General features: G+C 39.0%; 1 protein-coding gene and 1 long non-coding RNA gene across 9 annotated transcripts in view; both read left to right on the top strand.

The window, feature by feature from the left end:
• The window catches only part of CBX3 (chromobox 3), a 14,359-nt gene extending 1,590 nt beyond the window's left edge, over nt 1-12,769 (top strand). For 2 of the 7 annotated variants that reach the window (XM_053939179.1, XM_053939171.1), the window contains exons 2-6: nt 1,107-1,157; nt 4,896-5,038; nt 6,540-6,705; nt 8,052-8,146; nt 9,693-12,769. In XM_053939179.1, coding sequence (XP_053795154.1) covers nt 1,134-1,157; nt 4,896-5,038; nt 6,540-6,705; nt 8,052-8,146; nt 9,693-9,819 — 555 coding nt within the window. In that variant the 5' untranslated portion in view covers nt 1,107-1,133 and the 3' untranslated portion in view covers nt 9,820-12,769. Of the gene's footprint in view, nt 1-1,106; nt 1,158-2,933; nt 3,084-4,895; nt 5,039-6,539; nt 6,706-8,051; nt 8,147-9,692 lie in introns of all 7 variants that reach the window. The other 5 variants (XM_053939158.1, XM_053939165.1, XM_053939188.1 and 2 more) reach the window with 3 other exon arrangements.
• An 8,021-nt stretch (nt 12,770-20,790) lies between these two features.
• On the top strand, nt 20,791-22,749 carry LOC128793802 (uncharacterized). 2 transcript variants are annotated; one of them, XR_008432886.1, is made up of 3 exons: nt 20,791-21,084; nt 21,737-21,833; nt 22,569-22,749. It is a non-coding gene; the product is annotated as an uncharacterized LOC128793802 (long non-coding RNA). The 2 variants fall into 2 exon arrangements; XR_008432890.1 differs by lacking the exon at nt 20,791-21,084 and adding an exon at nt 21,618-21,664.
• The last annotated feature ends 1,846 nt before the right edge of the window (nt 22,750-24,595 follow it).

Here is a 24,595-nt window from a genome sequence, read left to right on the forward strand (position 1 = left end):
AAGATGGCGTGGAAGGGGCCCTGTCAGCGGCGGCGGAAGCGGCCCGGGGCCTGCGTCCCCGTTACCTCTCCCGGGGCAGCCCCGCCGGCCTCATGTGCGCCCGCCGCAGGCCCGAGGCGCGGCTCCCCCAGCAGGCCTCCGCAGGGCTGCCTCTGTTTTGGGGGGGGGGGGGGCATTGTTACTGGGTTTTGGGGATTTTTTTTTTACCCCTTTCTACTACCTCTCCGGGGAACACAAGGCAAGACCTTCGGCACTGGCGCCCTGGCCCCGGCCCTTTTCCCACCTCGCCTACCCCACCGCCCATGGGGCTGCCAAAATCCACCTCCCGTGTCAGGGGAGGATTGGGCGGGATTGCTGAGTCCGGGAGGCTTTCTGGCCTTAAAGGACTTTTCTGCTTTACCCAGGCATATGGGGAATTCTAGCATTTCTATAGCTCGCTGCGGGGCGGTGACAGTCAATACATGCCTATGGAGCTGGTCGGTATGAGAAATGACATGGAAAAGGGGATGGATTGTGTTCAACGTAATTTGCATAGGTTAAATATGTGGTATGTACATCTTAGCTGAGTTAATATTGTTCTAGGACCTTAACTCTTGCCAACTTGAGAATCAGAAGGCAACATTATAGTTGCATTAAGATAAATATTTGCTGTTTATAAGAATTTGCTGTAAGAATAATGGGCGATTTCATTGCACCACAAATATATATCTGTTCCCCATCAGATAATTACAGTTAATATACCTTAGGTATAGCTTCAATTGCTAGAATCTGAACTCTTGTTCTCTTTGGTTTAAGGAAATGAGCATCCCTGATGGTCCTCCCCCTTTTCCCTAGAAACATGTCTTTGCTTTTGAAGGCCTTGGGAAAAATCTTTTTTCAACCCTATATACCACCTTGTCAGTATCATTTATCCTGGCTAGCTTAATGGTGCATTACTGGGTTATGCCGGACAAAGTAGTAACCTACTTTTTGTTCTGGATTTTAATCCGTGTAAGAAATGTTGTATGCAGTGAATACATGGGGGTTGGAACAAGGACCATGCTTGTCTTGGGATGCCTTTATTTGAGTAATGCAAACTTCCTTTTAATTGTCATGCATTTTTCTAGTAAAAGCTCTGCAAGTCTGCAATAAAAATGGCCTCCAATAAAACTACATTGGTAAGTTCATGCACACCTAAAGTATATAAGGATTTAATCGACATATTTTTCTTCAAACTTATAACTTGGCATCTCCATTTAAAAGATACATCCACATCTCCCCTCCCCAGCATTATTCTGACCAAAATTTCAGATCCAGAAAGTAAGGCTACTAGAAAGGACATTGTCTTTGGTTGTAATAAATCTGCCATTTCTAAAGAGAAATTTGTTGGGAAAAAACTGTGAAAGGACTCTGCACTATTTCATCTATTCTACAATAGAAAACACTGAGGAATTTTTTTAGCCTCCTTTCAGCATACCATGTAATTCATCCTACATGTAAAAAATAAAGTCCAAATCATGTATTCATTTAATTTCTCCCACTGTATTTGGAGAAAAATATTTGCCTGACAAAAGGCAGTCTTTACAGATGAAAAGTAACATTATTGAGAAATGATGTGGCATAATTAAGATGCCTTTTGAAATGCTTTTTAACAAATAACAGTTTCTTTGAATTTCATAGGAGCAGAGATTATCAGATGTCAACCCCTCCTGGACCATTTTAATGATGCATTCATGGATCTCAAGTCCTCTAAAGCTTTGCTTGACATTAAAATATGGACTCCTAATGGCAGTTGGTTGCTGGTTATAGTTCAACTAATACTGATACATAGTTTCATGAAAGACAGACCTGTAGAAGTATAATGTGAGATGTATCTGAGGTTGAGATGGGAAAGTAAGCAAAAATACATGCGCACGATTCAAAACTCCAACAGCAGAACAGCTGGTTTATAATACACTCAAAAGGCCTGCTCTTAAATTTACAGAAATGTTTACTCAGTTCAAAATATATTCAAAACTTTTATTAATTCCTGGCTTAGAAGTGCAATGGAGTGCTTCCTCTGTGTTGTACTGGTTTAAAATATTTCACCAAGGTGAATGTCTAAACTTTCTGTTAGTAATTGATTGTCCACTTATCCCTAATTTGAAGAAGAGAAGAAGTTAGCCAGCCTGGGGAGGGGTGCTTTGGAGAGAGGAAATCTTTTGAATGCAGTATTTTTAATCTTTTGATGTTATTGAGAATTTTGCTGTACAGGTCAGGAAAATCAGTTATGGTTCCCATGGGAACCATAACTAACTCTGCTTCGTTATATATTTGCATGCAAAACCTAAATATGTTAAGGGGTAGGGTAGCTCTAGAGCTGTAATTCCAATTTTCTTACATCTTGTATGTTAAAATTTTACATCACAGTGTCACATCAGTGTTTTAACCTTGCCCCTCAACGAAAGAGTGATTTTCTATAGATCTACATCTGTGTAGTCATATGACTTCTGAATGCAGAAAGAGAAATGAGCTCTACATGAGCCTTCAATGGTCAAATGTCCAATTTACAGTTTACAACATGCAGCCCTAGAGAGCAGAGCTTCAGGGGGTCAAGTGGACATTTAGTATGCTTTAAGTTCAGACAGGTATCACAATTCACTTGTGGGCTGAGATTTGCATGGGCTTGTATAATCCCAGAATGTACAGGTTTTTAACATGTTCAGTATTTCTGCAGGCTCTGCAATCAAGTGCTATTTTAATAGGCTCAAGAGTTTGAAGAGCAGTGCTGATGCACAAGACCTAATAAATCTCTAACATTTAAAACAGAAGCAGCATACTCTTTATTTTGCTATTTCTTACTGCACTTCAAGAAAAAAATACAGACCCCCATGATACTCATTTTCCTCTCTGGAAGATACTTAAGATACTTAAGTTTTAGAAAGTAAAAAAAAAAAATTGTTGCTTTGATACAGAAATCCAAAACATTGATCTTTAAGTGACAAGAATTAGTGAAGCCGAAAAGAGTACCAGAAAACAGTCTTCCATTGAATCAAAGAATTTTAGTCCAACGGAGAATACAGATGGAGATGTTCCCCACTTGTAGCCTGCTTGCCTCATCACCAGTAATTATAATGTTATTACTATGGTATAGTGAGTCTGTCTTTTTCTGTGTTGTCGTTTTTCCCTCTGCTACTTTTACTGTTTATTTTCCTCATATCTACCCCTTTCTATTTCACACTTCCATTTTTCTGAAAGAAGCTGCCCCCATAGAAGCCTTGGACATCTTCATGTTGTATTTCCCTTCAATATCAGTCTTGCATTCCTTTTCCTGTGGAGGCAGAAAAAGCCAATATGCTTAAGTTAACACTTTTCAAACATGAATGCTGTGGTCAAAATATACCTGGGATATGCAGGCACTTAAAATCTAATTGGAAATACATGCTCTGTTCTCTCTTCTATGCTCTCAAATCAAAATGATGGCCATGTGAGATATATACAGAAACTTGCTATTTAAATGAGAAACTAGACACTTTTTATCATATGTGTTGTTTGAACCTTCAATTTATGGGTTGCTAACCATAAAGAGTAAAGTATTTTGGGGAGGGAGGGAAAAATTAATTATGAAAAATAAGGGGTACAAAGACAGGGCTTTGGCAAGAGAATCATCTTCCAGTCTTCACTAAAAGAAGACAGTTTTTGTTCTAACATACTTTTTTTTTAACCTTTCACCACATCAAGACAAAATTCTACTAAGCCTGAAAGTTTGAAAATTTCAAAATTGCAGTGTTTGTAACCCACATTAGAGAGGACTAGAGAATGGCTATCAAGCAAATAGAGGTGCTTTGTGGTATATGCTTGTCTGTGTTCTGTTGTAGAGGAAGCACTTTAGTGAGGAATTAGTCCTGTCCACTTTGATTTAGGGTGCTGCATAACTATGATTTCGGAGCTTAATACTTAGTTTATGGCTGCCACTTGACAATTTCTTTATGAGATGCAGTCCAAAATGGCAAGCAAACTGCTTTTGCTCTGCTAGTCCTCCAGAACGATGATACAGCATGATAGGTTAAGATTACAAACAAGGAAATTCTGAAATGTGTCCTTCTACTGCTATTTAATTGTGCCTTATTAAACTGGGAATGCCTTGAGGATGATGTGGATGTAATATTTGTTTTAAGAACTTAAAGAATATTACCTGAACTATCAAATTTAAAAAGTTTCATAAGTTAGCAAAATACCATTTATGTGTTAAGTGCTGTACTTAAGTGTAGCAGTCTTAAATTTATGCACCTTTGTGACATCTCTTTGTAAGTTACATGGGTGCATGGCTAAGAATGAGAAGGGACTGCAGTAATGGAATGCTCCTAGCATGTGTCCTGTTCAATAGTTGCGGGTTATTATTGAGTATTTTGCTTATTGTAGCAATACATCATAAACTTTACTGCCATCAGTTTCTCCTTGTTTGTTTTTTTTTTTTTTTTTTTTTTTTTTTTTTGGTTGTTTTTTTTTTTTTTGGGAAAGGTAGAAACCACCTTTTTTCAGTACCATCCCTTTTCTATTTTATGCATTTTCACAGTTTCCTTATTACTTCTCTTTACTTCTGCCTTGCCCTCTGCCTTTTCACAGGCATAGAGTTAACTTTTAGAAGCTTCCTGATGTTTTGAGCATGTAGCACTGAGAATTAAATTTTTAAGGGGAGTATAGTCACTGAGTATGTGGACAAAAAAATTTTCACCTTTTTAAAAGCTGGTGGTGTTGGGTATCTCATTAAGCAACTGAAAAAAACCCAAAAGATTAACGTCTTGCTCAGGTTACCTGACCACATGCACTAACATGAAAGGAGTCTGAGCTTCTGGCTTTAGTGTTAATAAGCCGCTGAAGTAACTGTGTAAAGCAAAGGAAAAAAAGAAAAATGTCATTCTGAATTTCTTTTGTAGCACAAAATGGGAAAGAAACAGAATGGCAAAGGTAAAAAAGTTGAAGAGGCAGAGCCTGAAGAATTTGTTGTGGAGAAAGTCCTGGACAGACGTGTTGTAAATGGAAAGGTGGAATACTACTTGAAGTGGAAAGGATTTACAGAGTAAGGCATTCCTTTTGTTTTCTTTTTCTGATAGAATAATAAACACCATTGATTTGAAACTGTCTAAAGAGGAGCTTGGATGATGGGCATCCACTTTAAAGAACCTTTAGGGAAGGATATCCCTAAATGCATAGTCAAGTGGGACAGTCAAGTGTGAAAATAAAATAGAAGATAATGTAGTTCATTGTTTACACTACATAAAATATTTGAGGACATTTACCAAGTTCTTACTGATTGTTCTTTTACCACTCTGATAGAGCTTGTGTCCATAGCTATCAAGGTAAGATAGACTGACAGTTATCATATATGAAGCAGAATGAATGGTACTTCTGAGTAACAAATCATGCAGGATTGTAAACTGCAGGCAGATCTGAAGCAGATAGTTTGCTTATTAATAATTTTAGTGAACTGTTCTCAACTGAATTTGCCTCTGGAATGGTTGCCTTCATTAGGCATACTTGAAAGGAATTTTTGAGTGTCTTTCCCAGGACTTACATATGTTTATGAAAACTTTGCGGTAGACTTAAGAAGCTGGTTGTTTAAGAAGGAATGTAGTTGTGCCTCCTTCCAGTGATGCTCTGTGGCAGCTTGCTTTACCAGCTGAAAGAAGAATTTGTGCATAAATGATTATGTATGCTGTGATATTATTGTTGCATACCTCCCAAAGTGAGTGCAATGCAACATTGTGTGCTCTGGCATCCTGAAATGTGTGTAGTGATGTGTGCATAAATGTAAAGCATAATGTGTTTAGTATTTGAGGGTCTGATTTGAACTTGGAATAATATGTTACTGTAATGGAAAATAATTTGTAGGTATCCTGCTGGTGCGGTAGTGCTGTGCCAGTATTTGCACGTGGGATGCATAGTGGTTGTGGGGAGCGTTCTTAAAATTTTAGTTAGCAAAATGCATACTCACTGAAACATATGCAGTGCCCAGCTCTGCCCACCTTTGTTCCCTCCTGCAGTCAACTGAAGGAAGCAGATAGTTCTAGGTATAGTTGTGTTCAGTGCTCAGAGACAACTTTAGAGTGTTCCTCATGTCTGAAAGCTTACATATATATATGTATATGTATGTATTTATACTTAGGCTGTTTGTAATGACTGCTGTGTACACTCTGTTGTCTGTTAGTCTTAGTACTCATATTGTTTATTTTCATGGACAGTCTTTAGAGGACCCTGGGAAGTGAGTCAGTTTAAATGGACAGTTAAGTTTTGGTAGGGTGCAGATTGCTCATACCCCACTGAGAACACAGGTTAATAGAGCTGCTTTTTGTGTTACCTTCAGGTTAAGAACGTTGTTTTTCAATACTAGTGGAACATCCTTTCAGTCATCAAATGCAGTACATGGAGGCTACTAAAGGTGGCAAGATAAATGTCCTTAGGGTTTAACAGACCTACCTTATATAGTGAGACAAAAATTAAGTTGCTTATTGTAAGGGGAGCCGTGGGGCTAGTTCTACATTTTTCTTCTTTAACTAGTTTTACACGTGTGTATGTTTCAGTGCTGACAACACTTGGGAACCTGAAGAGAACTTAGATTGTCCAGAGCTAATTGAAGCTTTTCTGAACTCTCAGAAAGCTGGTAAAGAAAAAACAGATGGTGCCAAAAGAAAATCTTTGTCAGATAGCGAATCTGATGATAGTAAATCAAAGAAAAAACGTGATTCTGTAAGTATATGTTCATGTGTTTTGTTTCCTCCATTTCTCCCCTACGTCTCCATCCCTGAAAAATCATATTGTGGCTTTGAGAATGAGACTGAACACTCATTTAAAACTGTAAAAATTTCATAGCATCTGGGTCTGTGGTTTGAAAAGGGTATATATTCATTATGGTTAATGAGACTGTCCAAATGGTTAGTAAAGGATAATTGACATGATGATTAAAAGTTCTTACATTGTCCCATAACATTTACTGAATAATTGAAATTAAGACTGGTTAAGAGTTAATAATTAATGGTATTAAGTGATAGGTTTATATTAGAGCAAAAGGTCCATGAATGGAGCAAAGATGAAGTTCTGGTTTGCTGCTATATTTAATATATGATTTTGAATGGGTGAGTGGCAAGATGGCCAAACGTGAAAACCAATCAGTTACTTAGACTAGGAGCAGACATAATGGTGGAAAAGGAGTAGAAGGGGTGAGTGAAAAAAGCTTACCTTTCCTGAGAAGTCTGGATTTCTCCTTCAGTTTAAGTGAGTTGGCAACTTGACACATTCAGTGCTGATAACTACAGAATAATGCACACGTAGTAATGTGTTCAACAGTTCACATTTTCTTCCATAAACTTTTGAACTAGTGGTTTGAAAGCTGACACTGCCAATCATTTTCATGTACTGAAGACAGTAGGCAGTTGGACATGTGGTTACTGTCAGAAAGGTTGGAAGGCATCAGAAAGAATAGTTCATGAATAATACAAAGAGTATTTTGCTTTCTGTATAGAGTCAGTTGTTTGGCATCATCTGGTACAATAGTGGCCACTGTCTCTAAAAGGATATTGTGAACCTATACAGGAGCTAATACAGGAAATAGTTGTGATATTTTTTGTCACCAATGTGATGTCTGTGAGCCAAGAAGAGTTGAGGTGTTCCCCAAGGGTGCAGTTTCATTGTTGGTTTAGCCAACCCAAGCCTGTTGTTTTGCTGAAAAGGATGTGTTTTTTCTACTTCCAGGTATGCATTTTTACTGTGCTGTTTTTATTTTTACTGACCATGCTTGTTTGTTTATCTACTGAAATTACTTTAGACCATTTGTTTAATCTGTTATATTTTCAGAAATAAATGCTGGAAACATGGATATAAAATCCTTTATTGTTACCCTACCTCTAAGTTACTTGGCCTGAATATTGGTCATGAAAAAATACTGTGTAATTATAGATTTGATGGGTTTTTAAGGCTGTACTTTTTCATTCTGATACACAAACATACACATGTTTGTGTATGAATGAAAAATACACAAAAATTTGTGTATCTAGTACTAAAATAGAATTTTAGATAACCATCTTCTGATTTACTAGGTTGATAAGCCAAGAGGGTTTGCAAGGGGTCTTGATCCTGAGCGGATAATTGGGGCTACAGATAGCAGTGGAGAGCTTATGTTCCTCATGAAATGGTAAGTTTTATATCCACAGTTCTTGTCCATAAAGGGAGGGCAGGCAGCTGCACTTAGCCCAAAGAGACAACTTCATCTCAGGAATAAAACACAGAAGCTGGTGGTGTCCTTATTGACCTTGTATTCTTAGAAAAACAAGCTTTCTATATTCAGTTCGGACTTAATCCCTCTTCCTTCAAAACCCAAAATATCTTTCATTTCTGTTCGTTAAATTTTACTTTGAAAAGTAATTTCTGATAAAATAGGGAGAAATTGGCATTTGTATGGAAAAAAGTGGATCTTGGTAATGCTCTTGCAGAGGGAATGGCAGGCAGAAATTCAGCTTTACATGTTTCAATAAGCAGAACCCAGTTGCTGGATAGCCAGCTGTTTAACCAAGCATAGTGCCAGCTGTTCTGCATGCATCAGAGTGGAATTGGAAGCAACTAGGGGAGAAAGCAGAGGTGGAGATGAAGAATAAACAATATGGAGAGGCTTGACATTATGGGCTAGTAAGAGGGGGAGAGTGATGTGGGGAGTTCGTGTTGTTGGGAGGGTAGGTGGGAACCAGCTTCATTAGCTACACTGTTGGGGGAAGGATTTCTTGCTTTGTGAACAAATGGGTTAAAATTAATGCTTCTTCCCAATGTTGAGAAATCAAGAGATTGAGTTGACATTTGCTGAGAGTCAGATCTCTTAAGGTGATGGGATAAGAAGGATGGCTTTCCACAGCCTTTGAGAAGGGCAGATTTTCAGAATGGAGTCAAACTGAGTGATCTGAGACATGATTTGTCTTGGGATTTACCTAGACTGCTGAAGATTAGTGCTGTGGGAGATTGTCTCCCTTCTGCATTCTCAAATTCTCTATAAATTTTATGTGAAACTTAGAAAAGTTGCAAAACAAAGATCATGAGTGTTTGAATTTCTGTAGTGATAATTGGCAATATCAAACACAGAGGACTTTTAATTTGTTTAGTTTAGTTGCCATTGATTAGTTTTTCATAATTGGTCTTAGGTAACAAACATAGATATGAGTTTGTATGCATGAAGTTGGCTTCTAAAAGCAGCATACACTTCAAAATGGAATCTGAAGCATGTCAGACTAGCAAGCTTGGTTTGTTACCCCAAGACAGTATCAAGAATAATAGGAAATACAGGAACTTACTTGCATAAACAGTAAATGTAATTTGCATGTAAGTACCAACTCTTAAGATTGGTTGGTCCTATTGATTTTTAAGTCTTACTTTGAAGTTTTGATTAGTCTTTGAAAGATAAAATTAACCGAGTTTTACTTCTTTCATTACATACTCCAGTATGTAACCTTATAACTGATTCTCTTCGAATAGTATTTTCCTTTCAAACAGTGAAAAAAATATGGGAAGGGAAGAACAATGGACCTATGAAGCCTCATCATTACCATTAGCATGGAAAGTCTTGGTAGCTTTAGTGAACTGGAAACTGATTTCTAGCTGACATTCTTTTCAGAACTTAAGACTTAAGAAGAGCTGCTTAATGGTTTGAAATACTGATTATTAATTTTCTTAAATCCTACTCTCTTCTACATCAGGAAAGACTCTGATGAGGCAGATCTGGTGCTGGCCAAAGAAGCTAATGTGAAGTGTCCTCAGATCGTAATCGCTTTTTATGAAGAACGGCTAACTTGGCATTCATGCCCAGAAGATGAAGCACAATAATTGTTTGCATTGCTTTTTTTATATATAAGAATATTAAAACCCAAAATTTGATTTATTAGCAATGTGAGAAGCATACATTCTAACAAGTTTCAAATTTGATATTTTTTTGAAGTAGTATGTTTTGCATCAACATCAAGTAAATAAAAGCTTTCTGCAACTTACTTCATTTACCACAAGAGAGCATTTGATACTACTACTTCCTCCATATTAGGTAAAAGCTTTTATAAAACATTGATGAACTTCCTTAGTTATTACAGAATCATAATGAATGTCTAAACAAACTCACAGATGTTTTGTAGTCTTCTATACTATTGATGTGCATGTATCTTCTTTACCCAAACCTAGCCCTTTAAACCTGTAAGGTCATTCTTTTTAGTATTTGGGATTGCTTGGTCTTAAGACCAGGTGAAAACTAACTTTGTAGTAATTTGAATGTTATCAGACTGTATATTGTTTACTTTATTGTAAATACTGGTGAGCAGTGGTCAATAAAATAGTTTTATATTCTTCCTTTATACTGATAGGCTGTGACTCTTTTGAAGCGGGGTATTTCTCAACTTTTGATATGTTAAACTCCGTTTGTAATATATTTAACTGTAAGTTGTTCTCTTGGGGGGTAGGTTGATTATTAATATTACCCCACTGCTACTCTTATCACAATACCACAAGTACCAGGCTTTGAATATTAGTTGGGGGGTTTTGTGAATGCTGCCTGAGACACGGGTTTTTTTAGTCAGGAAGGGCCTGCAACATTAATGTGCTTTGCATACTCCTGTAAGTACACAACTTAGGTAAAGCAGTTGGTCACAAGGCCAAGTAGCCTCTGCAGGCATACTAGGAAATATTTGATATGTATTGACAGTATTAGCCCTTGCTTTATTTTCAGTTATTAATAAGAGGCTATAGTGTACTCTAGGGCTGGTTCAGATGGAATTATTCTTCAGGCCATCACCTCAAGAATACTTACATAGCTCAGCTTTTAAAGTGGAATATTTAAATGAAGATACTTAAGTCATATACTTGGAGCAAAAGACTTTCTTTCTATTTCAGATTGAATTTTGAAATCAGTCCTGTAATCAGCTGCTTGGATAATACCTTCAGAATGGCAGAAGTAAAGGGTGGGGAACTCAGGAAGAGTAAAGTTGCCATTCATCTTTTCACTTGCTTTTATCTAAATACCACCTTTGTGTTTTGACTACCATAGTATAATTTGCCTTAAGCTGTGCTTATATGTCAATGGCCAAGATTATTTCAGAATTATCCTTAATTTAAAGTTTTGACTAAAAAATATAATCCTGTAGTATACTGTTGGTGAACTCATAGAATGGTTTTGGGTTGAAAGGGACCGTGAACATCATCTAGTTCCAACCTGCCTGCAGTAGGGAGGAGCACCTTTCACTAGACCAGGTTGCTCAGAGCCCCATCAACCTGGCCTTAAACACGTCCAGGGATGGGTTGTCAACAACTTCTCTGGCCAACCTGTTCCAGTGCCTCACCAGCCTCAGAGTAAAACATTTCTTCCCATAATACCTAACCTAACCCTACTCGCAGTTTATAAGCCATTTCCCCTTGTCCTGTCACTACATGCCTTTGTAATTCCTCTCCAGCCTTGATGTAAGCCTCCTTTAGGTCCTGGAAGGTTCTTTTTAGTCTCATTGGAGCCTTCTCTTCTCCAGGTTTAACAATCCCAACTTTCTCAGCCTTTCTTCACAGGTGCTACAACCCTCTGATATCTTTGTGGCCCTTCTCAAAGGTGAGACAGTTGGGATTGCCTGGGTAAGTTTTTTCAGAAGATTAAAAAAAGATAGCTATTCTTGGAAAGCCTCATATAGTGTGCATAGCCTGAATAGTGAAGGAAGGAATCCAGTCTGTGCTTGATGTTCTTTTGATACTGTTGCACAAATCATTACTAAATTTGTTCTTTCAATAGTTTCAAAAGCCATTTATATTGTGATACAAAGCCTGCCACCATAGAACACTTACTTACAGTTAAACAGCAATGGCTAAACTTGCCATGTGAACTTTTTCCTAAAGATTTTTTATTACTGGTTTTGGGCGAAATTCAGTCTCTTATTTGTGGCTTTAGGAAAAATCTGATATCCCTGTTAACATGGGGCTCCCTTGCACCAGGTAATGATAATTTCAGCACTTATCTAACCTCTCTTGCCTATTCCTTAGACAAATCACCCTGACTTTATCACATTTAAGACTTCTAGAGAGTTCATGGCTTAGTTTTCGGGAGGCCTCTAATCGGAATATTTATACACCTAGTATATAGGATTCTGAAATCCTTGCTTTTTTATCCAGTAGCTTGATAAACACATGGGCTAAAGAGGAATTTCAAAGCAGCTTGTATTCTCCTGCCAGTTTCTTTAGTATGGAGTACTTTGTAAAGAGTCTTAAAGCTGTTACTGTACAAGTTGCATTTTACTGCCTGAAACTTTGCAGGTTCTGTAACACATTTCAAGTGTGAATATCAAGTCTGTGTAAAGTTGCTGATTTGAAGCAATACAGGTTAAACAGTTGTTTTTAATTATTGGTTATTGTTAGTGGTAGACAAAGATTTTTGTTGAGAGGTTGGTTCTCCTCAATTTGTAACCCTTAAAATACAGATTTGTAACTAGATACAGCTTTTTACATTATATTTGGTTCTTCCTTCTGACTTAATAAAAATACACTGAATTCATTTTTAAACAACTTTGCAGCTTGTTAGACAGTTCTTTAGATTGCTGATTTTTTTATGTTATGATGGTAAATATGCTGACTGGTATTTGTTTCCTTTTTTTTTCCTCACTTTGTGTCAAGCTGAATTTTGCTAGTAATGAAATGCAACACTTTAAAGTTACAAGTTACGTAAAGTTATGCTGAATGTGCTGCATACATAGGCAAAAAGTTAACAAATGTTATTAATTTAAAATTAACTGACTCAATAAATGAGATATCTTCTGTAGTTAGTTGAGTTGTGTGGAGGTTTCTCGTCATTGTCTCCTTTCTTATACCAAACCAAATGGGTTTCAGGCTGTCATTTTGTGATTGCTCCGTGTTAATGGTGCTGTCTTGAAAAAAAAAAAAAAACACACAAACCACAAAAATCCCAGTTGTGCTTGCTCCAATGCCTCTCACTCTGGCTGAAAAAAATGCGCAGGTTAAACATAACCATGTAGTGCTAGATTGTGTAAAATTGAGATCATGATCAGTTACGATACCATCCTCTTATAGCCTGGTTCCTACTTCTTTGCTAGGAAAGAATAAAACTCATACTTTTTTAATTAGTATTGTATTACTTGCAAATTAATCAGAGTAATTGCTGTTAAATTGAATAAAACAAGTATGTTACCTGCAGAAAACTATTAGCATAGCAAGTGATTTTTATCAGTTCAGCACAAACGGATTCTGCATGCTTTGTGGTAATTCTTCTAGATTTATGGTGCAGTTCTCCTTAAAACTATGTGGCAGTTTCTTAGCAATAGATTATAGTACATTTAGGACTCAACATATGTTATCATAACTTGAAATGTAACTAGAACTACATTTTTCCTTTAACTGCAAATTATCTTACTTGCTTACCTGAATTGGGCTCTTGCAACATAAAAGATTCTACTCTTTTCCTATTCTAAGACCTTTCTCCAATATTCTCAGCATTCTCCTTGCCATTGGTGTCCCTCTCTTTCTGTTTAATATGTCTTCTCAAAATGCCACCTTTTATTCAACTCCTGAATTTAGCTGCTTATATTAAGACATGTCTACTCTGCTGACAGAGGCTTCTAAACTTGGGCTAGTAGCCAAGCCAGATGTCCCCAGATTTGTTTCTGAGGTGCCTCTCCTGAAGTGAAAAGTTGCTGCACAGGCCTACTGCACCTTAGAAGCTGAAGTGCAGTATCATGGAAGCAGAGCTGTGTGGTTCCTGGAACAAAATGTCACAGGATCAAACAACCATGTTTTTCCCTCTAGGTTTATAAAGCTATGGACTCTACCAGCTCAAAGAGTTACACTTTTTTTGCAGAGTGAATATCCAGACTAGCTCTTGTGAGGTTTACCTGACTTATGTATACTTTCACAAGCAGTTTCCATCTGACAGTGTTTTCCTATTCTCCTAAGCTTTAGTTGTGACAACGCTTGAGGGCATGCAGCAGTGGAGCCAAAAGTGGTAGTACCTTCATCTCAGCAGGACCAGGAAAGAGTTGCAAAGGCTTTGTGCTTCACTCCTGCTCCCTCCTGTTGGCACAATCCCAGCCATCACTTTGGGTAATACCACATCCTTTTGAAGTTTAAACAGAAAACTTCCACATCCCAAAATGCCTGTCAGGAACTCATATGAAGGCAGTCTGGGCTCTGATTTCAAATAAATGATAGATGGTTTAAGCTAGAAAAAGTAGTAAGTTATGCCAAGTAAAATCAAAACACTTGTCCCCCAAAAAAAGCCTGCAATTGTTCCAGTCTGATGCAAGTAGAAATGGTGCTTTTCTTCCTTGTAGAGTGCTGTAGCATTTTTTAACTTGGTGAGAGAATTGGATATGATTCCCAGGGCTCCAGATGGCACCTGCCAGATGGGAGCTCATATTGTCTTAAGACGCTGGCGTTGATGGCATGGTGTTTGAGAATGCAATAACATTTAGTGATGGATTTTCTTACTAGATAAAGTAAGTGGTCAAGTACTTGCATGCATTGCAGTGTCTGCCCAAATACTTTGGTGAAAAGGTCACCCTTATGAGGATGGGATGGCAGAGTTTAGTTTCTTTTTTTTTTTCCTTGACTGAATGTGTAAATCCCTCAGATTTCCTTAGACCAGATCATTGGCTTCTATATACAATTTCTCCTTCCCAGAAATGTTATCCAGGTGCATTGCTCTGTACAGTTACAATTTGAAATGTGTATGTAGTTTTGCTCCAGAATCTTTGTTGAAAAGCACTGGGCCTTGTTGCCTGAGTTTCTATAAGCAGGATCAACAATCAGGAAGTTCTGTCTTTAAAAAGAAAATAGATACTAAAGAAACTTAGAATCAAAGAATCATTTCGGTTGGAAAAGACATTTAACAAATGTTAAAGGTCATTGAGTGTTTAAGGTCATTGAGTCCAAACATTAACCCAGTACTGCCAAGTCCATTGCTAAACCATGTCCCTAAGTGTCACATACACACATATTTTAAATACCTCTAGGGATGGTGAATCTACTACTTCCCATTGGCAGCCTGTTCCAAACCTTTCAGAAAAAAAAAAACTTTCCTAATGTTCAATCTAAACCTCCTCTGGTACAACCTGAGGCCCTTTCCTCACATTATGTAGCTTGTTTGGGAAAAGAGACTGACTTCAACCTAGCTGTAAGCTCCTTTCAGGCAGCTGTAGAGAGTGACAAGTCCCCTCTGAACCTCCTCCAGGCTAAGCAACCCCAGCTCCCTCAGACATTCCACACAGCACTCACTCTCCAGACCCTTCCTCAGCTCCGTTGCTCTTCTCTGGAGTTGCTTCAGGCCCCTCAATATCTTTCTTGTCATGAGGGGCCCAAAACTGGACACAAGATTCGAGGTGTGGCCTCGCCAGTGCTCAGTACAGAGTGACAATCACTGTCCCGGTCCTGCTGGCCACACTATCCTTGATTCAAGCCAGGCTGCCATTGGCCTTCTTGACCACCTGGGCACATGCGGGGCCCACATTCACCTGCTGTCCCCAGGTCCTTTTCTGATGGGCCACTTTTCAGCCACTCTGCCCCAGCCTGTAGTGCTGCATGGGATTGTTGTGACCCAAATAAATGTAGGACCCAACATTTTGCCTTGTTGAACCTCAGACCATGGGCCTTGGCCCATCGATCCAGCCTGTTCAGATTCCCCTGCAGAGCCTTCCTACCCTCCTGCAGTTCAACACTCCTGCTCACCTTAGTGTTCTCCATGAACTGACTGAGGATGCACTCAATCCCCTCATCTGCATCATCCATAAAGCTATAGAACAGGACTGGTTCCAGTTCTGGGCCCTTTGGAACCTCTTGTGACTTACCAACAACTGGATGTAGCACCATTCATCACCACTCTCTGGGATTAGCCATCCAAACAGTTTTTTACCCAGTGAACAGTGCACCTGTCCAAGCCAAGAGCAGCTGTTTTCTCTGGGAGAATGCTGTGAGAAGCGTGTCAAAGACTTTGCTGCAGTGTAGATGACAAAATCCACAGCCTTTCCTTCTTCACAAGTTCACAGGTGGTCAGGTTGGTTAACCCATGCTGGCTGGGCCTAATCCCCTGATTATCCTGCACATGCTGGCACTCAAGATGAGCTGCTCACTAACCTTCCCCAGCACCAAGGTTAGGCTGACAATCCTGTAGTTCCCCAAATCCTTCCAACCCCTCATACAGATGGGTGTCACATTTGCTGACTTCCAGTCAACTCAGACCTCCCTGGTTAGCAGGGGCTGCTGGCTGCTGCTAAATTATGGATAGTGGCTTGCTGAGCATTTTCATCAGCTCCCTCTGTACCCTTAGATGGATCTCATCTGGCCCCACAGACTTGTGTTTCTCTAAGTGGTGTAGCAGGTTGATGACCATTTCCCCTTGGATTATGGGAGCTTCATTCTGCTACCTGTCCCTGTCTTCCAGCTCAAGAGGCCATATACTACAAGAACAACTGGACTTACTATTGAAGACTGCAGCAAAGAAGGCATTATTAATATCACAGACTGAGCTCTAGCCAAAGCTATCTGATTTTCCCCTCTGGTTCATCTTTTGCATGGGGGGACAGCCTGCTCCTCTGCCTTTAACATTTCCCTGTTGAAGAATGACCAGCCTTCCTGGACCCCTTTGCCCCTCAGGACTCCCAAGGGACAGTGTTAATCAGTCTCCTAAAAAGGCCCTCCAGAAGTCCAAGGTGCAGCTCTGCTGACCCTCTTTCTTACTTATCTGGGAATTAAAAACTCTATCAGTGATTGCTGTATCACAAGATAGGATGTGGAGACTGAATGCAATGTAGTATTACACAACTATAAGTGGAGCACCATCACCCATCCAGAGCAAAGATGAATTATGTCTCTTTGGATGGAAGATGAGTAAATTGCCTTACTCTCAGCTTGAAGGTATTTTAAATTCTAGAACTGAGAACAATTTTTCACACATTTAAAGGCACACATCGGCTCTGGGAAATCATAATGAAAAGAAGATGGTGGCAATTTTTTTTTTTCTTCTCAATAATTTCTAGACTAAATTATCTCAATCAGGAGAAGTCTCTTTTTTTAAGAAAGTCAGTATTTCTTATTATATTCTTCTAGAGCCCACTTTTCCCCTTCTGTGTCCATCTCTGCCCCTGTGTGCTGGATGGGCGTGGGATGTGCAAAGCAGAGAGATGCTGTCCTGGATGGACCCCTCACTTCTACATCAGTGTTTGTCATGAATAATGCTGGGCCTAGCACTGCATAACTATTCTATTTTATTAATAGAATCATAGAATGGCCTGGGTTGGAAACCTTAAACATGACCTAGTTTCAATTCCCCCACTGTAGGCAGGGGAATTTGTCTTGCTTTCTCTAGACCAAGTTGCTCAGAGCTCCATCCAACCTGGCCTTAAATGCTTCCAGGGATGGAGCATCCACAACTTCTTGGAGCATTCTATTCCAGTGCCTCACCACCCTCACAGTTAAGATTTTCTTCTGTTCTCTTCCCTGAATTCACAATTAGTTAAATAAAAATGACACCATTATTTGCATGAAATGCCAGGGTTTTTCAGCTACAAAAACTACTTTCAAGAAGGCAAATCAAAAAGGTTACAAGTGGAAACAGGATTTTATTTTTCTGAATCTGTTTCAGCGTTGATGCTCACAACTATTAAAATAATGTGCATGTGTGTTCAGGCAGGCTTGTAGCATTTCAGAAATCTATTGCATTTGTTGCAGGGAGTGTTTATATTGTTGGTGTTAATTAACATTAATGTGTCTAGTCTGAGGGTTTATTTGTTGCATTACTGCTTGAATGCAACACTTCACTGATTTCTGCTTAATTCCATATTGTTGACAGATCAGTAAAGCATTTTGATCCCAATTTGGTTTAAAGCTCTGTGGACTGAGCAGGTTTTCCCTGCAAAACTCAGGAAAAACAAGAGTTTAAAAAACCTCAGCGAAGTATCACTTAAGAGTCCTGTATAGAAGGCCGATATTTAGAGACTGATAATAAATCACTCTGGAAATGTTGTTCACATCCTTGAAATGCAGAATGACTCATCTCTCCCCCAATAAGGCTTATTTCTTGAGTGGTCTTCAGAGGAAAAGTGAGGAAAAGGGAGACTCACTGTGTGTGTTGTTGGAGATGTTGCTGTAGGCTACAGAAGACAGCCCCAGCTGGGCTCCTATCTGAAATTAGAAAATTTTTGTGCTTGTTTGAACAAACTGTTCTTTTAGGCACAACACCGTTATTCACATTCAAAACAACAGTAGAAAATGCTACTTCTCTGCCCACTCCTGGAACAAAATGAGCAAAATCACCTCTCAGAAATCACTGGGGAAAAAGTACCTACACACCACTACACACATCTATATGTATCTATATATCTCTATCTACCTATGAATCTGTATCTCTGTGTGTGTGTGTGTATGTATATACATGTATATATATATATATGTATGTATGTATCTATACCCATCTGCTGGGTTAGTGCAAATAAACCCTGACATTGTAGCAGTACTGGTAAGTCCAATTGAAGAAGTGTGCTGAGGACACCAGTTCAACACTGCAGCCAAGGCAGAGGGAGACAAGCTGGATGGAACTGCAGCAGCAATGCTATTGCAAAAGAGGAACGTAATTAAAAGCATGAAACAGGAGAGGCCATGAAAAGACATGTTGCTGATTCATACTATATCCTGATTTGGTTCTCAGGGAAAAGGCATGACCTTCTCCATAATTTTTGCAGGTATTGAATCAGTTTTGCACATAGAGTTGTGCACCAGTTCTCCATTGCCCCAGGAAAGGAGCTGTTACAGAAAATTGGGTGAGGTCTAATGATTCTACCACACCCTACTGTAATTCAAGATTTTGTGTTCAGTGGATTGTTTACCATATTTTGAAATTATTGACCTGAAACCAAAAACCCTGTAAAAAAGCATGTCTTAATGTTTCAGAAAAGCTGAAATCATAGATACATAAAGAAATCTTCTTTGTGTAACAAAGAAATTATAGTTTTATTAATTAATTTTTAATCATATGAACAGAGTTGCAGTTTGGTTTTTCAGTTAATTTTCACTTATTTGATTAATTGAAAAAAAAAAAAACAAAACCAGATACAGACATACACCTGTAAAACTAGAAAGGAGACATTTTTCACCAGGGCACGGAAGGCAATCACCCTATATGTTGAATATACTCAACAGTTGTACTAAACCATATATCATGTGAAGGCAGTAAAATCCGATTCAAGGGAGAAACAGCATCTCACATTGTCGTCACAGACATTCTGCAGTTGTTGCAGGAGCATCACTGTCTGTTACTGAGCTGCATTTCTGATTATTCTCTATGATTCCATCTACTGCAGCGGATTAATCTGCAGTCTTGGATGTTGTTGTTAAATATTTCTTAATTTTGACAAGTCATATGGTCGATTTTCTAGTAAACGTATTTTTCTGAATTCAGGATTTTATATTTGGCAACTCCCTCCTTTCTCTCACTGCAGTGTAAAATTTGACAAAGAAATAGGTCAGTGCAGCTCTCTGGATGAGGAAATTTAAGGCAAGAGATACTACAAAGATACATCTGAGATGAATGTAAAGGTGAATAAACAGTACTTTTAAGTACTCTTCCTTAAGAAATTAGGAATTACAAATTTTGATTTTCAATATAATTCTCACTGATGTTGGCCCTAATAGACTAAGTTGCAAATTTTCAAGTATTCCCCAAATTATGTTAGAAAGTCAGATCTTCTTTTCCTTTAATGACAACCAAAAGCTAGTTTAAACTAGATGACTGCAGTTAAGCACAAATAAAACAGGAAAATACTGAGAAATACATAAAAGCAGGTCTCAGCTACAGAGAACAATAATACTTACTACTACAATACTGATTTGTATTGTCTTTTGCTGCTCCATAGGCAATAAAAATTTCTTCTTAGTGTGCACATGCTATGGTCAGCAAACTAAAAATATCTCTCATTTTTGTGGACAATCTGTTTCAAAAGAAGCCAAGAGAATGTCACCAATCAAGACAAATATAGTTATGGAGGCTACTATACAGGAGCCAATATGTTCACACAAGTTGGACAACAGAAGGCTGCTAAATGCATTTTATTCTTCCACTGTCTGCCATTCAAAGGCTGCTTGAATTTCTTTACTCCACCTTTTAAATTACCAGTCAAAAAGCAGGCAGACTTTGGTTTTCCAGAACCACCAAATGCTCTTTGTACTAAATGTATTGGGAAGGTGAAGAACTGAAAACCAATTTACTCCTTCAATCACCAAGCACCACAAGAAGCCTGGACAGGACACAACATTTCTGTTGAACAAAAGCCAGGTGAAACAGTGGGCAGGCAGCATGCTTCCAGTCACCTGGAAATGCTTGTGTCCTGACAGTGATAATAACCACTGTATTAATGACTCAGGTGGAGGTGCTTAAAACTTTTGCTTTTACGGAATAATACCTGGTAGTTATTAGATAAATAGCAGAATTCATGTGCTTCCCATTGAAATTCTACTGTTTCTCTAAACTGTCACAGATGTACAACTGGCGTGTCTCAGTATTTTGCACATCACTGCTTAGAAAATGTATGCTATCCCCTCAATTTAGAAAAGAACCGAGTTAAATCTATCTCTTTTTATGAATGGGTTGTTGACTTACAGATGATTTTACCCTTTCAGGGGCAACAGAGAACACAATTGCTAGGTTTACACATTTAAACATGTGGTTAGATAGAAGACATAATTTAAATATCTCAGGTGTTGCTGCTTTTATTTCAGCTCCTGTGGCTGAATCACCAGACTGCCATGGGCAGCAGTGGTGGTGATTCAGTAGATGGCACTCCAGCCTGGGAGTCACGTTGTTGCCTGCACCCAGCCGCGTCAGTGCCCAGCAGGTGGAGTGGCCGTGCCGCACTGCCTGGGCGGGCACCTAGGAGGAGATGATGGGGAGCCACAAGGGACCTCTGGAAACACCCGGTTGTGCATGGTGTGAACGGCGGCGTGGTCTTGCAGGGAGTCAGTCATCCTTGTGCCATCCTGATGTTGACTCCTCCACGAGTTTCATGGCTAAAGGGACCCTAAGCTGTTGTGTTTTAACAGCAGATTGCTGCAGTCTGTTCCTCCCCTTTCAGAAAGGTGCTGCTGGGGGATGATGTTCGGGTTTCCCCACATAACTGCAAGGAATTTATAGTCTGCGTGCTATTCTGCAGAGAAATACCTTTTGCCTGCCCTATGCAATGTGTTTTACAACCTACCAGAATACTAAGGATTGGGGTCAAACTAACCATGTACCCCCTTTTCCATGTTCAGTGCTCCAGACTAAATTTGCTGCTAACGTTCTGGGTGCCATATTCAAAATACCGTGCGTCATCTTTCTGACAGACACTAATACTGAACTGTTCTTCACCATATTGGCCCTTATCCTCGTGGATGACTTCAAAAAGTTGGAAGATGGGGCTTTGAGCAACGTGGTCATATGGAAAGTGTCCCTGCCCATGGCGGCGGGGGGGTGAATTAGGTGATCCTTAAGGTCCCTTCCAGACCAAACCATTCTGTGATTTTATGATTCTATGCCACTGTGACATGACATATGGAGAAGGGGGACCATGAAAGCAGCTGTTTCTGTATGGCCATCTCCTTGTGAAGGTCCACTCAGGATGGGCTAGTCCCAAGAATGGAATGGCAAGTAGTGGCCAAAGAATTTCAGAGATGAATGGTGACTTCCCTCAAGATGGTTCCAGATATTGACATCTCGTCCAGGAATCTAATTATGCTCATTGCTTTCTAGTGACTGATCTATTTGCTGCCAGTAGATCAGCAGTCAGAGCTCCTGTCATGAAGATTAGTGCCTCCATTAAGAGGATGTTGTGATCGTTTAGAGGGAAGTAAGTGAACCAGGGGAATAAAGATGGTAACGTAAGTCTTCAATATTAACTGCTTAAGTATGGGTCAAGGCTTGAAAAATGAGATTTTGATTTTCTTTATCTCATGGCAGATATGCAAGACTCATGCTGAAGTTTGTAAATGCATTTTTAGGATGAATGACAAATCTTAAATTCAATAGATATGTAAAATGACATGGATTAGAATTTTAAATCCCTTACCAAAGACACTGTAAAGGACTATTTTAAACTACCAACAATTCTGCTGAAAAAGAACAGCTTCTAAAGCTGATTTTGGGGGAGTCATGGTTGCCTTCCTGCTTGTGATTTCATGGCTGCGTGTCACACTGGTGGTGGTGTGATGTCCTAAATATACGACTTACTATTTGCTTCATTAGCTTACAAATGGCCTCATTGAACATTTAGGCAAGAGGCAGAATTTGTTTAACTTCATGCAGGACAGAGCAGATATGGAGGAATGCAGACCAGCTGTACACAGTGATGTGCAGTTTGCCTGCTGTGCATATGTGCAAGAGCAACAGAAGAATCAGAGCAAATGGTGATAAACAGAGATTTGGGACACGTCTCAACAGTTGGAAGTGTTGCCTCTGCAAAATGCGAATATTTCAAATTGGTTAAAAGACTATGCATTGATAAATCACTGTCTTTCCAAGAAAGCTGGAGTGCTAAAACAGCCCTTGAAACAGCACCTACTGAAACATTCCTGTTCCTTTGCAGTAACACCACTCACACGCTACAACACGTAAATGCTGGACCAGACTCACAGAGCTGACCTGCCAATGCACGGCTGAGGATGCAGCAAAGCACATGAAGAAGGACAGTGAAAATAAATGAGAGCACTTTACCCATATAGATAGAATGATTGAGTATATACCAGGGTGTTATGTGAAAACAAAGGACACAGAGCATTTTTTTTTTTACACAGTTGCAAGAAACCTATAACACCAATGCCATCACAGGCTTGATTCCTTATCTTTCACTCCTTCCCATGATGAATATAAACTTTTCTCAAAATAAGCAATGCTGTATTTTTAAAAAGAGGTAAATCTATTTGATAGTGCTTTGAAACAGCAAATTAAAGTTTAAGGCAATACTAAAGCTTGAATTAGCAGAGGATGATGTATGTACCTAAAGACATCAGCACTGAAGTAGTAGTATTTCAAAGACAGTTACAATCTTAAGAGAATCTCTGTCTAAGTGGAGAAATGAGGTTCAAACATGAGGTTCAAACATTTGAACTGAAACTGAGGTTCAAACTTCCTTCTCTTGCTTATGACCTTTCATATTCCTTGCCATCTGAAGCTGCTCAATTAGAATGGCTACAGACAGCCCACCGCTTGTATCTGTTTTGAATAAGCACAAAACCAGATCCAAGTTCATCTTTTTGTGTCTGACCCAGGCACATGTCATTATTAAGACAGTTTGGCCAGGTCTCACTTGAAATTTGCATGTCTCTTTCCTGTACTTACTAAGAAATTAATTCTGTAGTTGCTAAGGCTGGCCTGAATGGAGGTAAGTATATCAAGGCCTGGACATTGCACATGTGAATGAATACATGCTCTGCAAAAGCAGGTGAGTGCTACAGGTAAAAAAGAGTTGCTTACGTAGCCCCTTGAAATCTCAGATCTCCCTGTTCCCCAGATACTACACAATGTTTCTGTAATCAGAGTATAATCGCTGTAAAGGCAACAGCAAGCCCAGCTACCATGCTCTCCATTCACACTGGCAAAATGCTTCTTTATTATTTCGTTTTGGTTTGGCTTAGTAATACAAAAACTTTCTGGGAAAAGAAATAAATAATTGCAAAAATGCTTCTGGTTTCTTGCTTAACTGTGCTAATGAAGTGAGAACACAGCACAGTACAACATGGAAATAATTACATGAAATCACAGCAAGTGCATAATAGAGTCGCACATCCCAAACTGAGATGAGACGGGAGGCATTGCAAATCTCCCTAGGAGTATTGCAATGTCAACAAATCTGATGGTCAGGCCAAGGAGTTTTTTAAAAATTTAACTAAGGAATTCTTACCACTCTTCCCACATTATGTTATTATCCAACATTGGTAATTTACAAGGTAATTAAATATCAAACCCATATGTTTTAAAATTTGGAGTCAGAAAGAGGAAATCAAGCCACAGGTGGAAACTAGAGTCAATCAAAATCCTAAAGCCATGTCTAATTAAGTAACACATTTCAGATAGATCTTGGCATTAGCTCTTTTTAGGTATGTAATATAATTTAGAAACCTCGCATGAGGACATTAAGAGCAGAGAAAGCAATGATCTATATCACAGGACTTGTCTACACAGGAAAGAGCTAATAACCACTGCAGAGTATCTGTTCTGCAACAGCTTTCCATGGGGACAATTTTTTTTTTTTTTTTTTTTTTTTGCATTAAGTAAGCATTTGTGTGGTTTAGCTGACCATGAGAAGTGAGCTATGTTAAAAGCAAACAGAAGCATCCATCATGGAAAATAAGAGCATCTTCTTTAGGAACTAGTGCACCACAGCTTCTGGGCTCTCAATTCTGCACTTCAGATTGTTTCCCAGTAACCACCTTACACAGATCAATCCAAAGTGCACTAGTCCTTCACTGTGAACGTACAAAATGAAGGAAATGGAACAACAGATAATATTCCACATGGATTCATTATGAGGTAATAGTCAGAAGCTGCTTGTGATGCTGAGCTACTCCTGCAACTCCCATATGTAGTCTCACAAAGCCCAGCTGCCAACTGCAA

This window comes from Vidua chalybeata, chromosome 1, assembly GCF_026979565.1.
Source record: "Vidua chalybeata isolate OUT-0048 chromosome 1, bVidCha1 merged haplotype, whole genome shotgun sequence".
Lineage (NCBI taxonomy): Eukaryota > Metazoa > Chordata > Aves > Passeriformes > Viduidae > Vidua > Vidua chalybeata.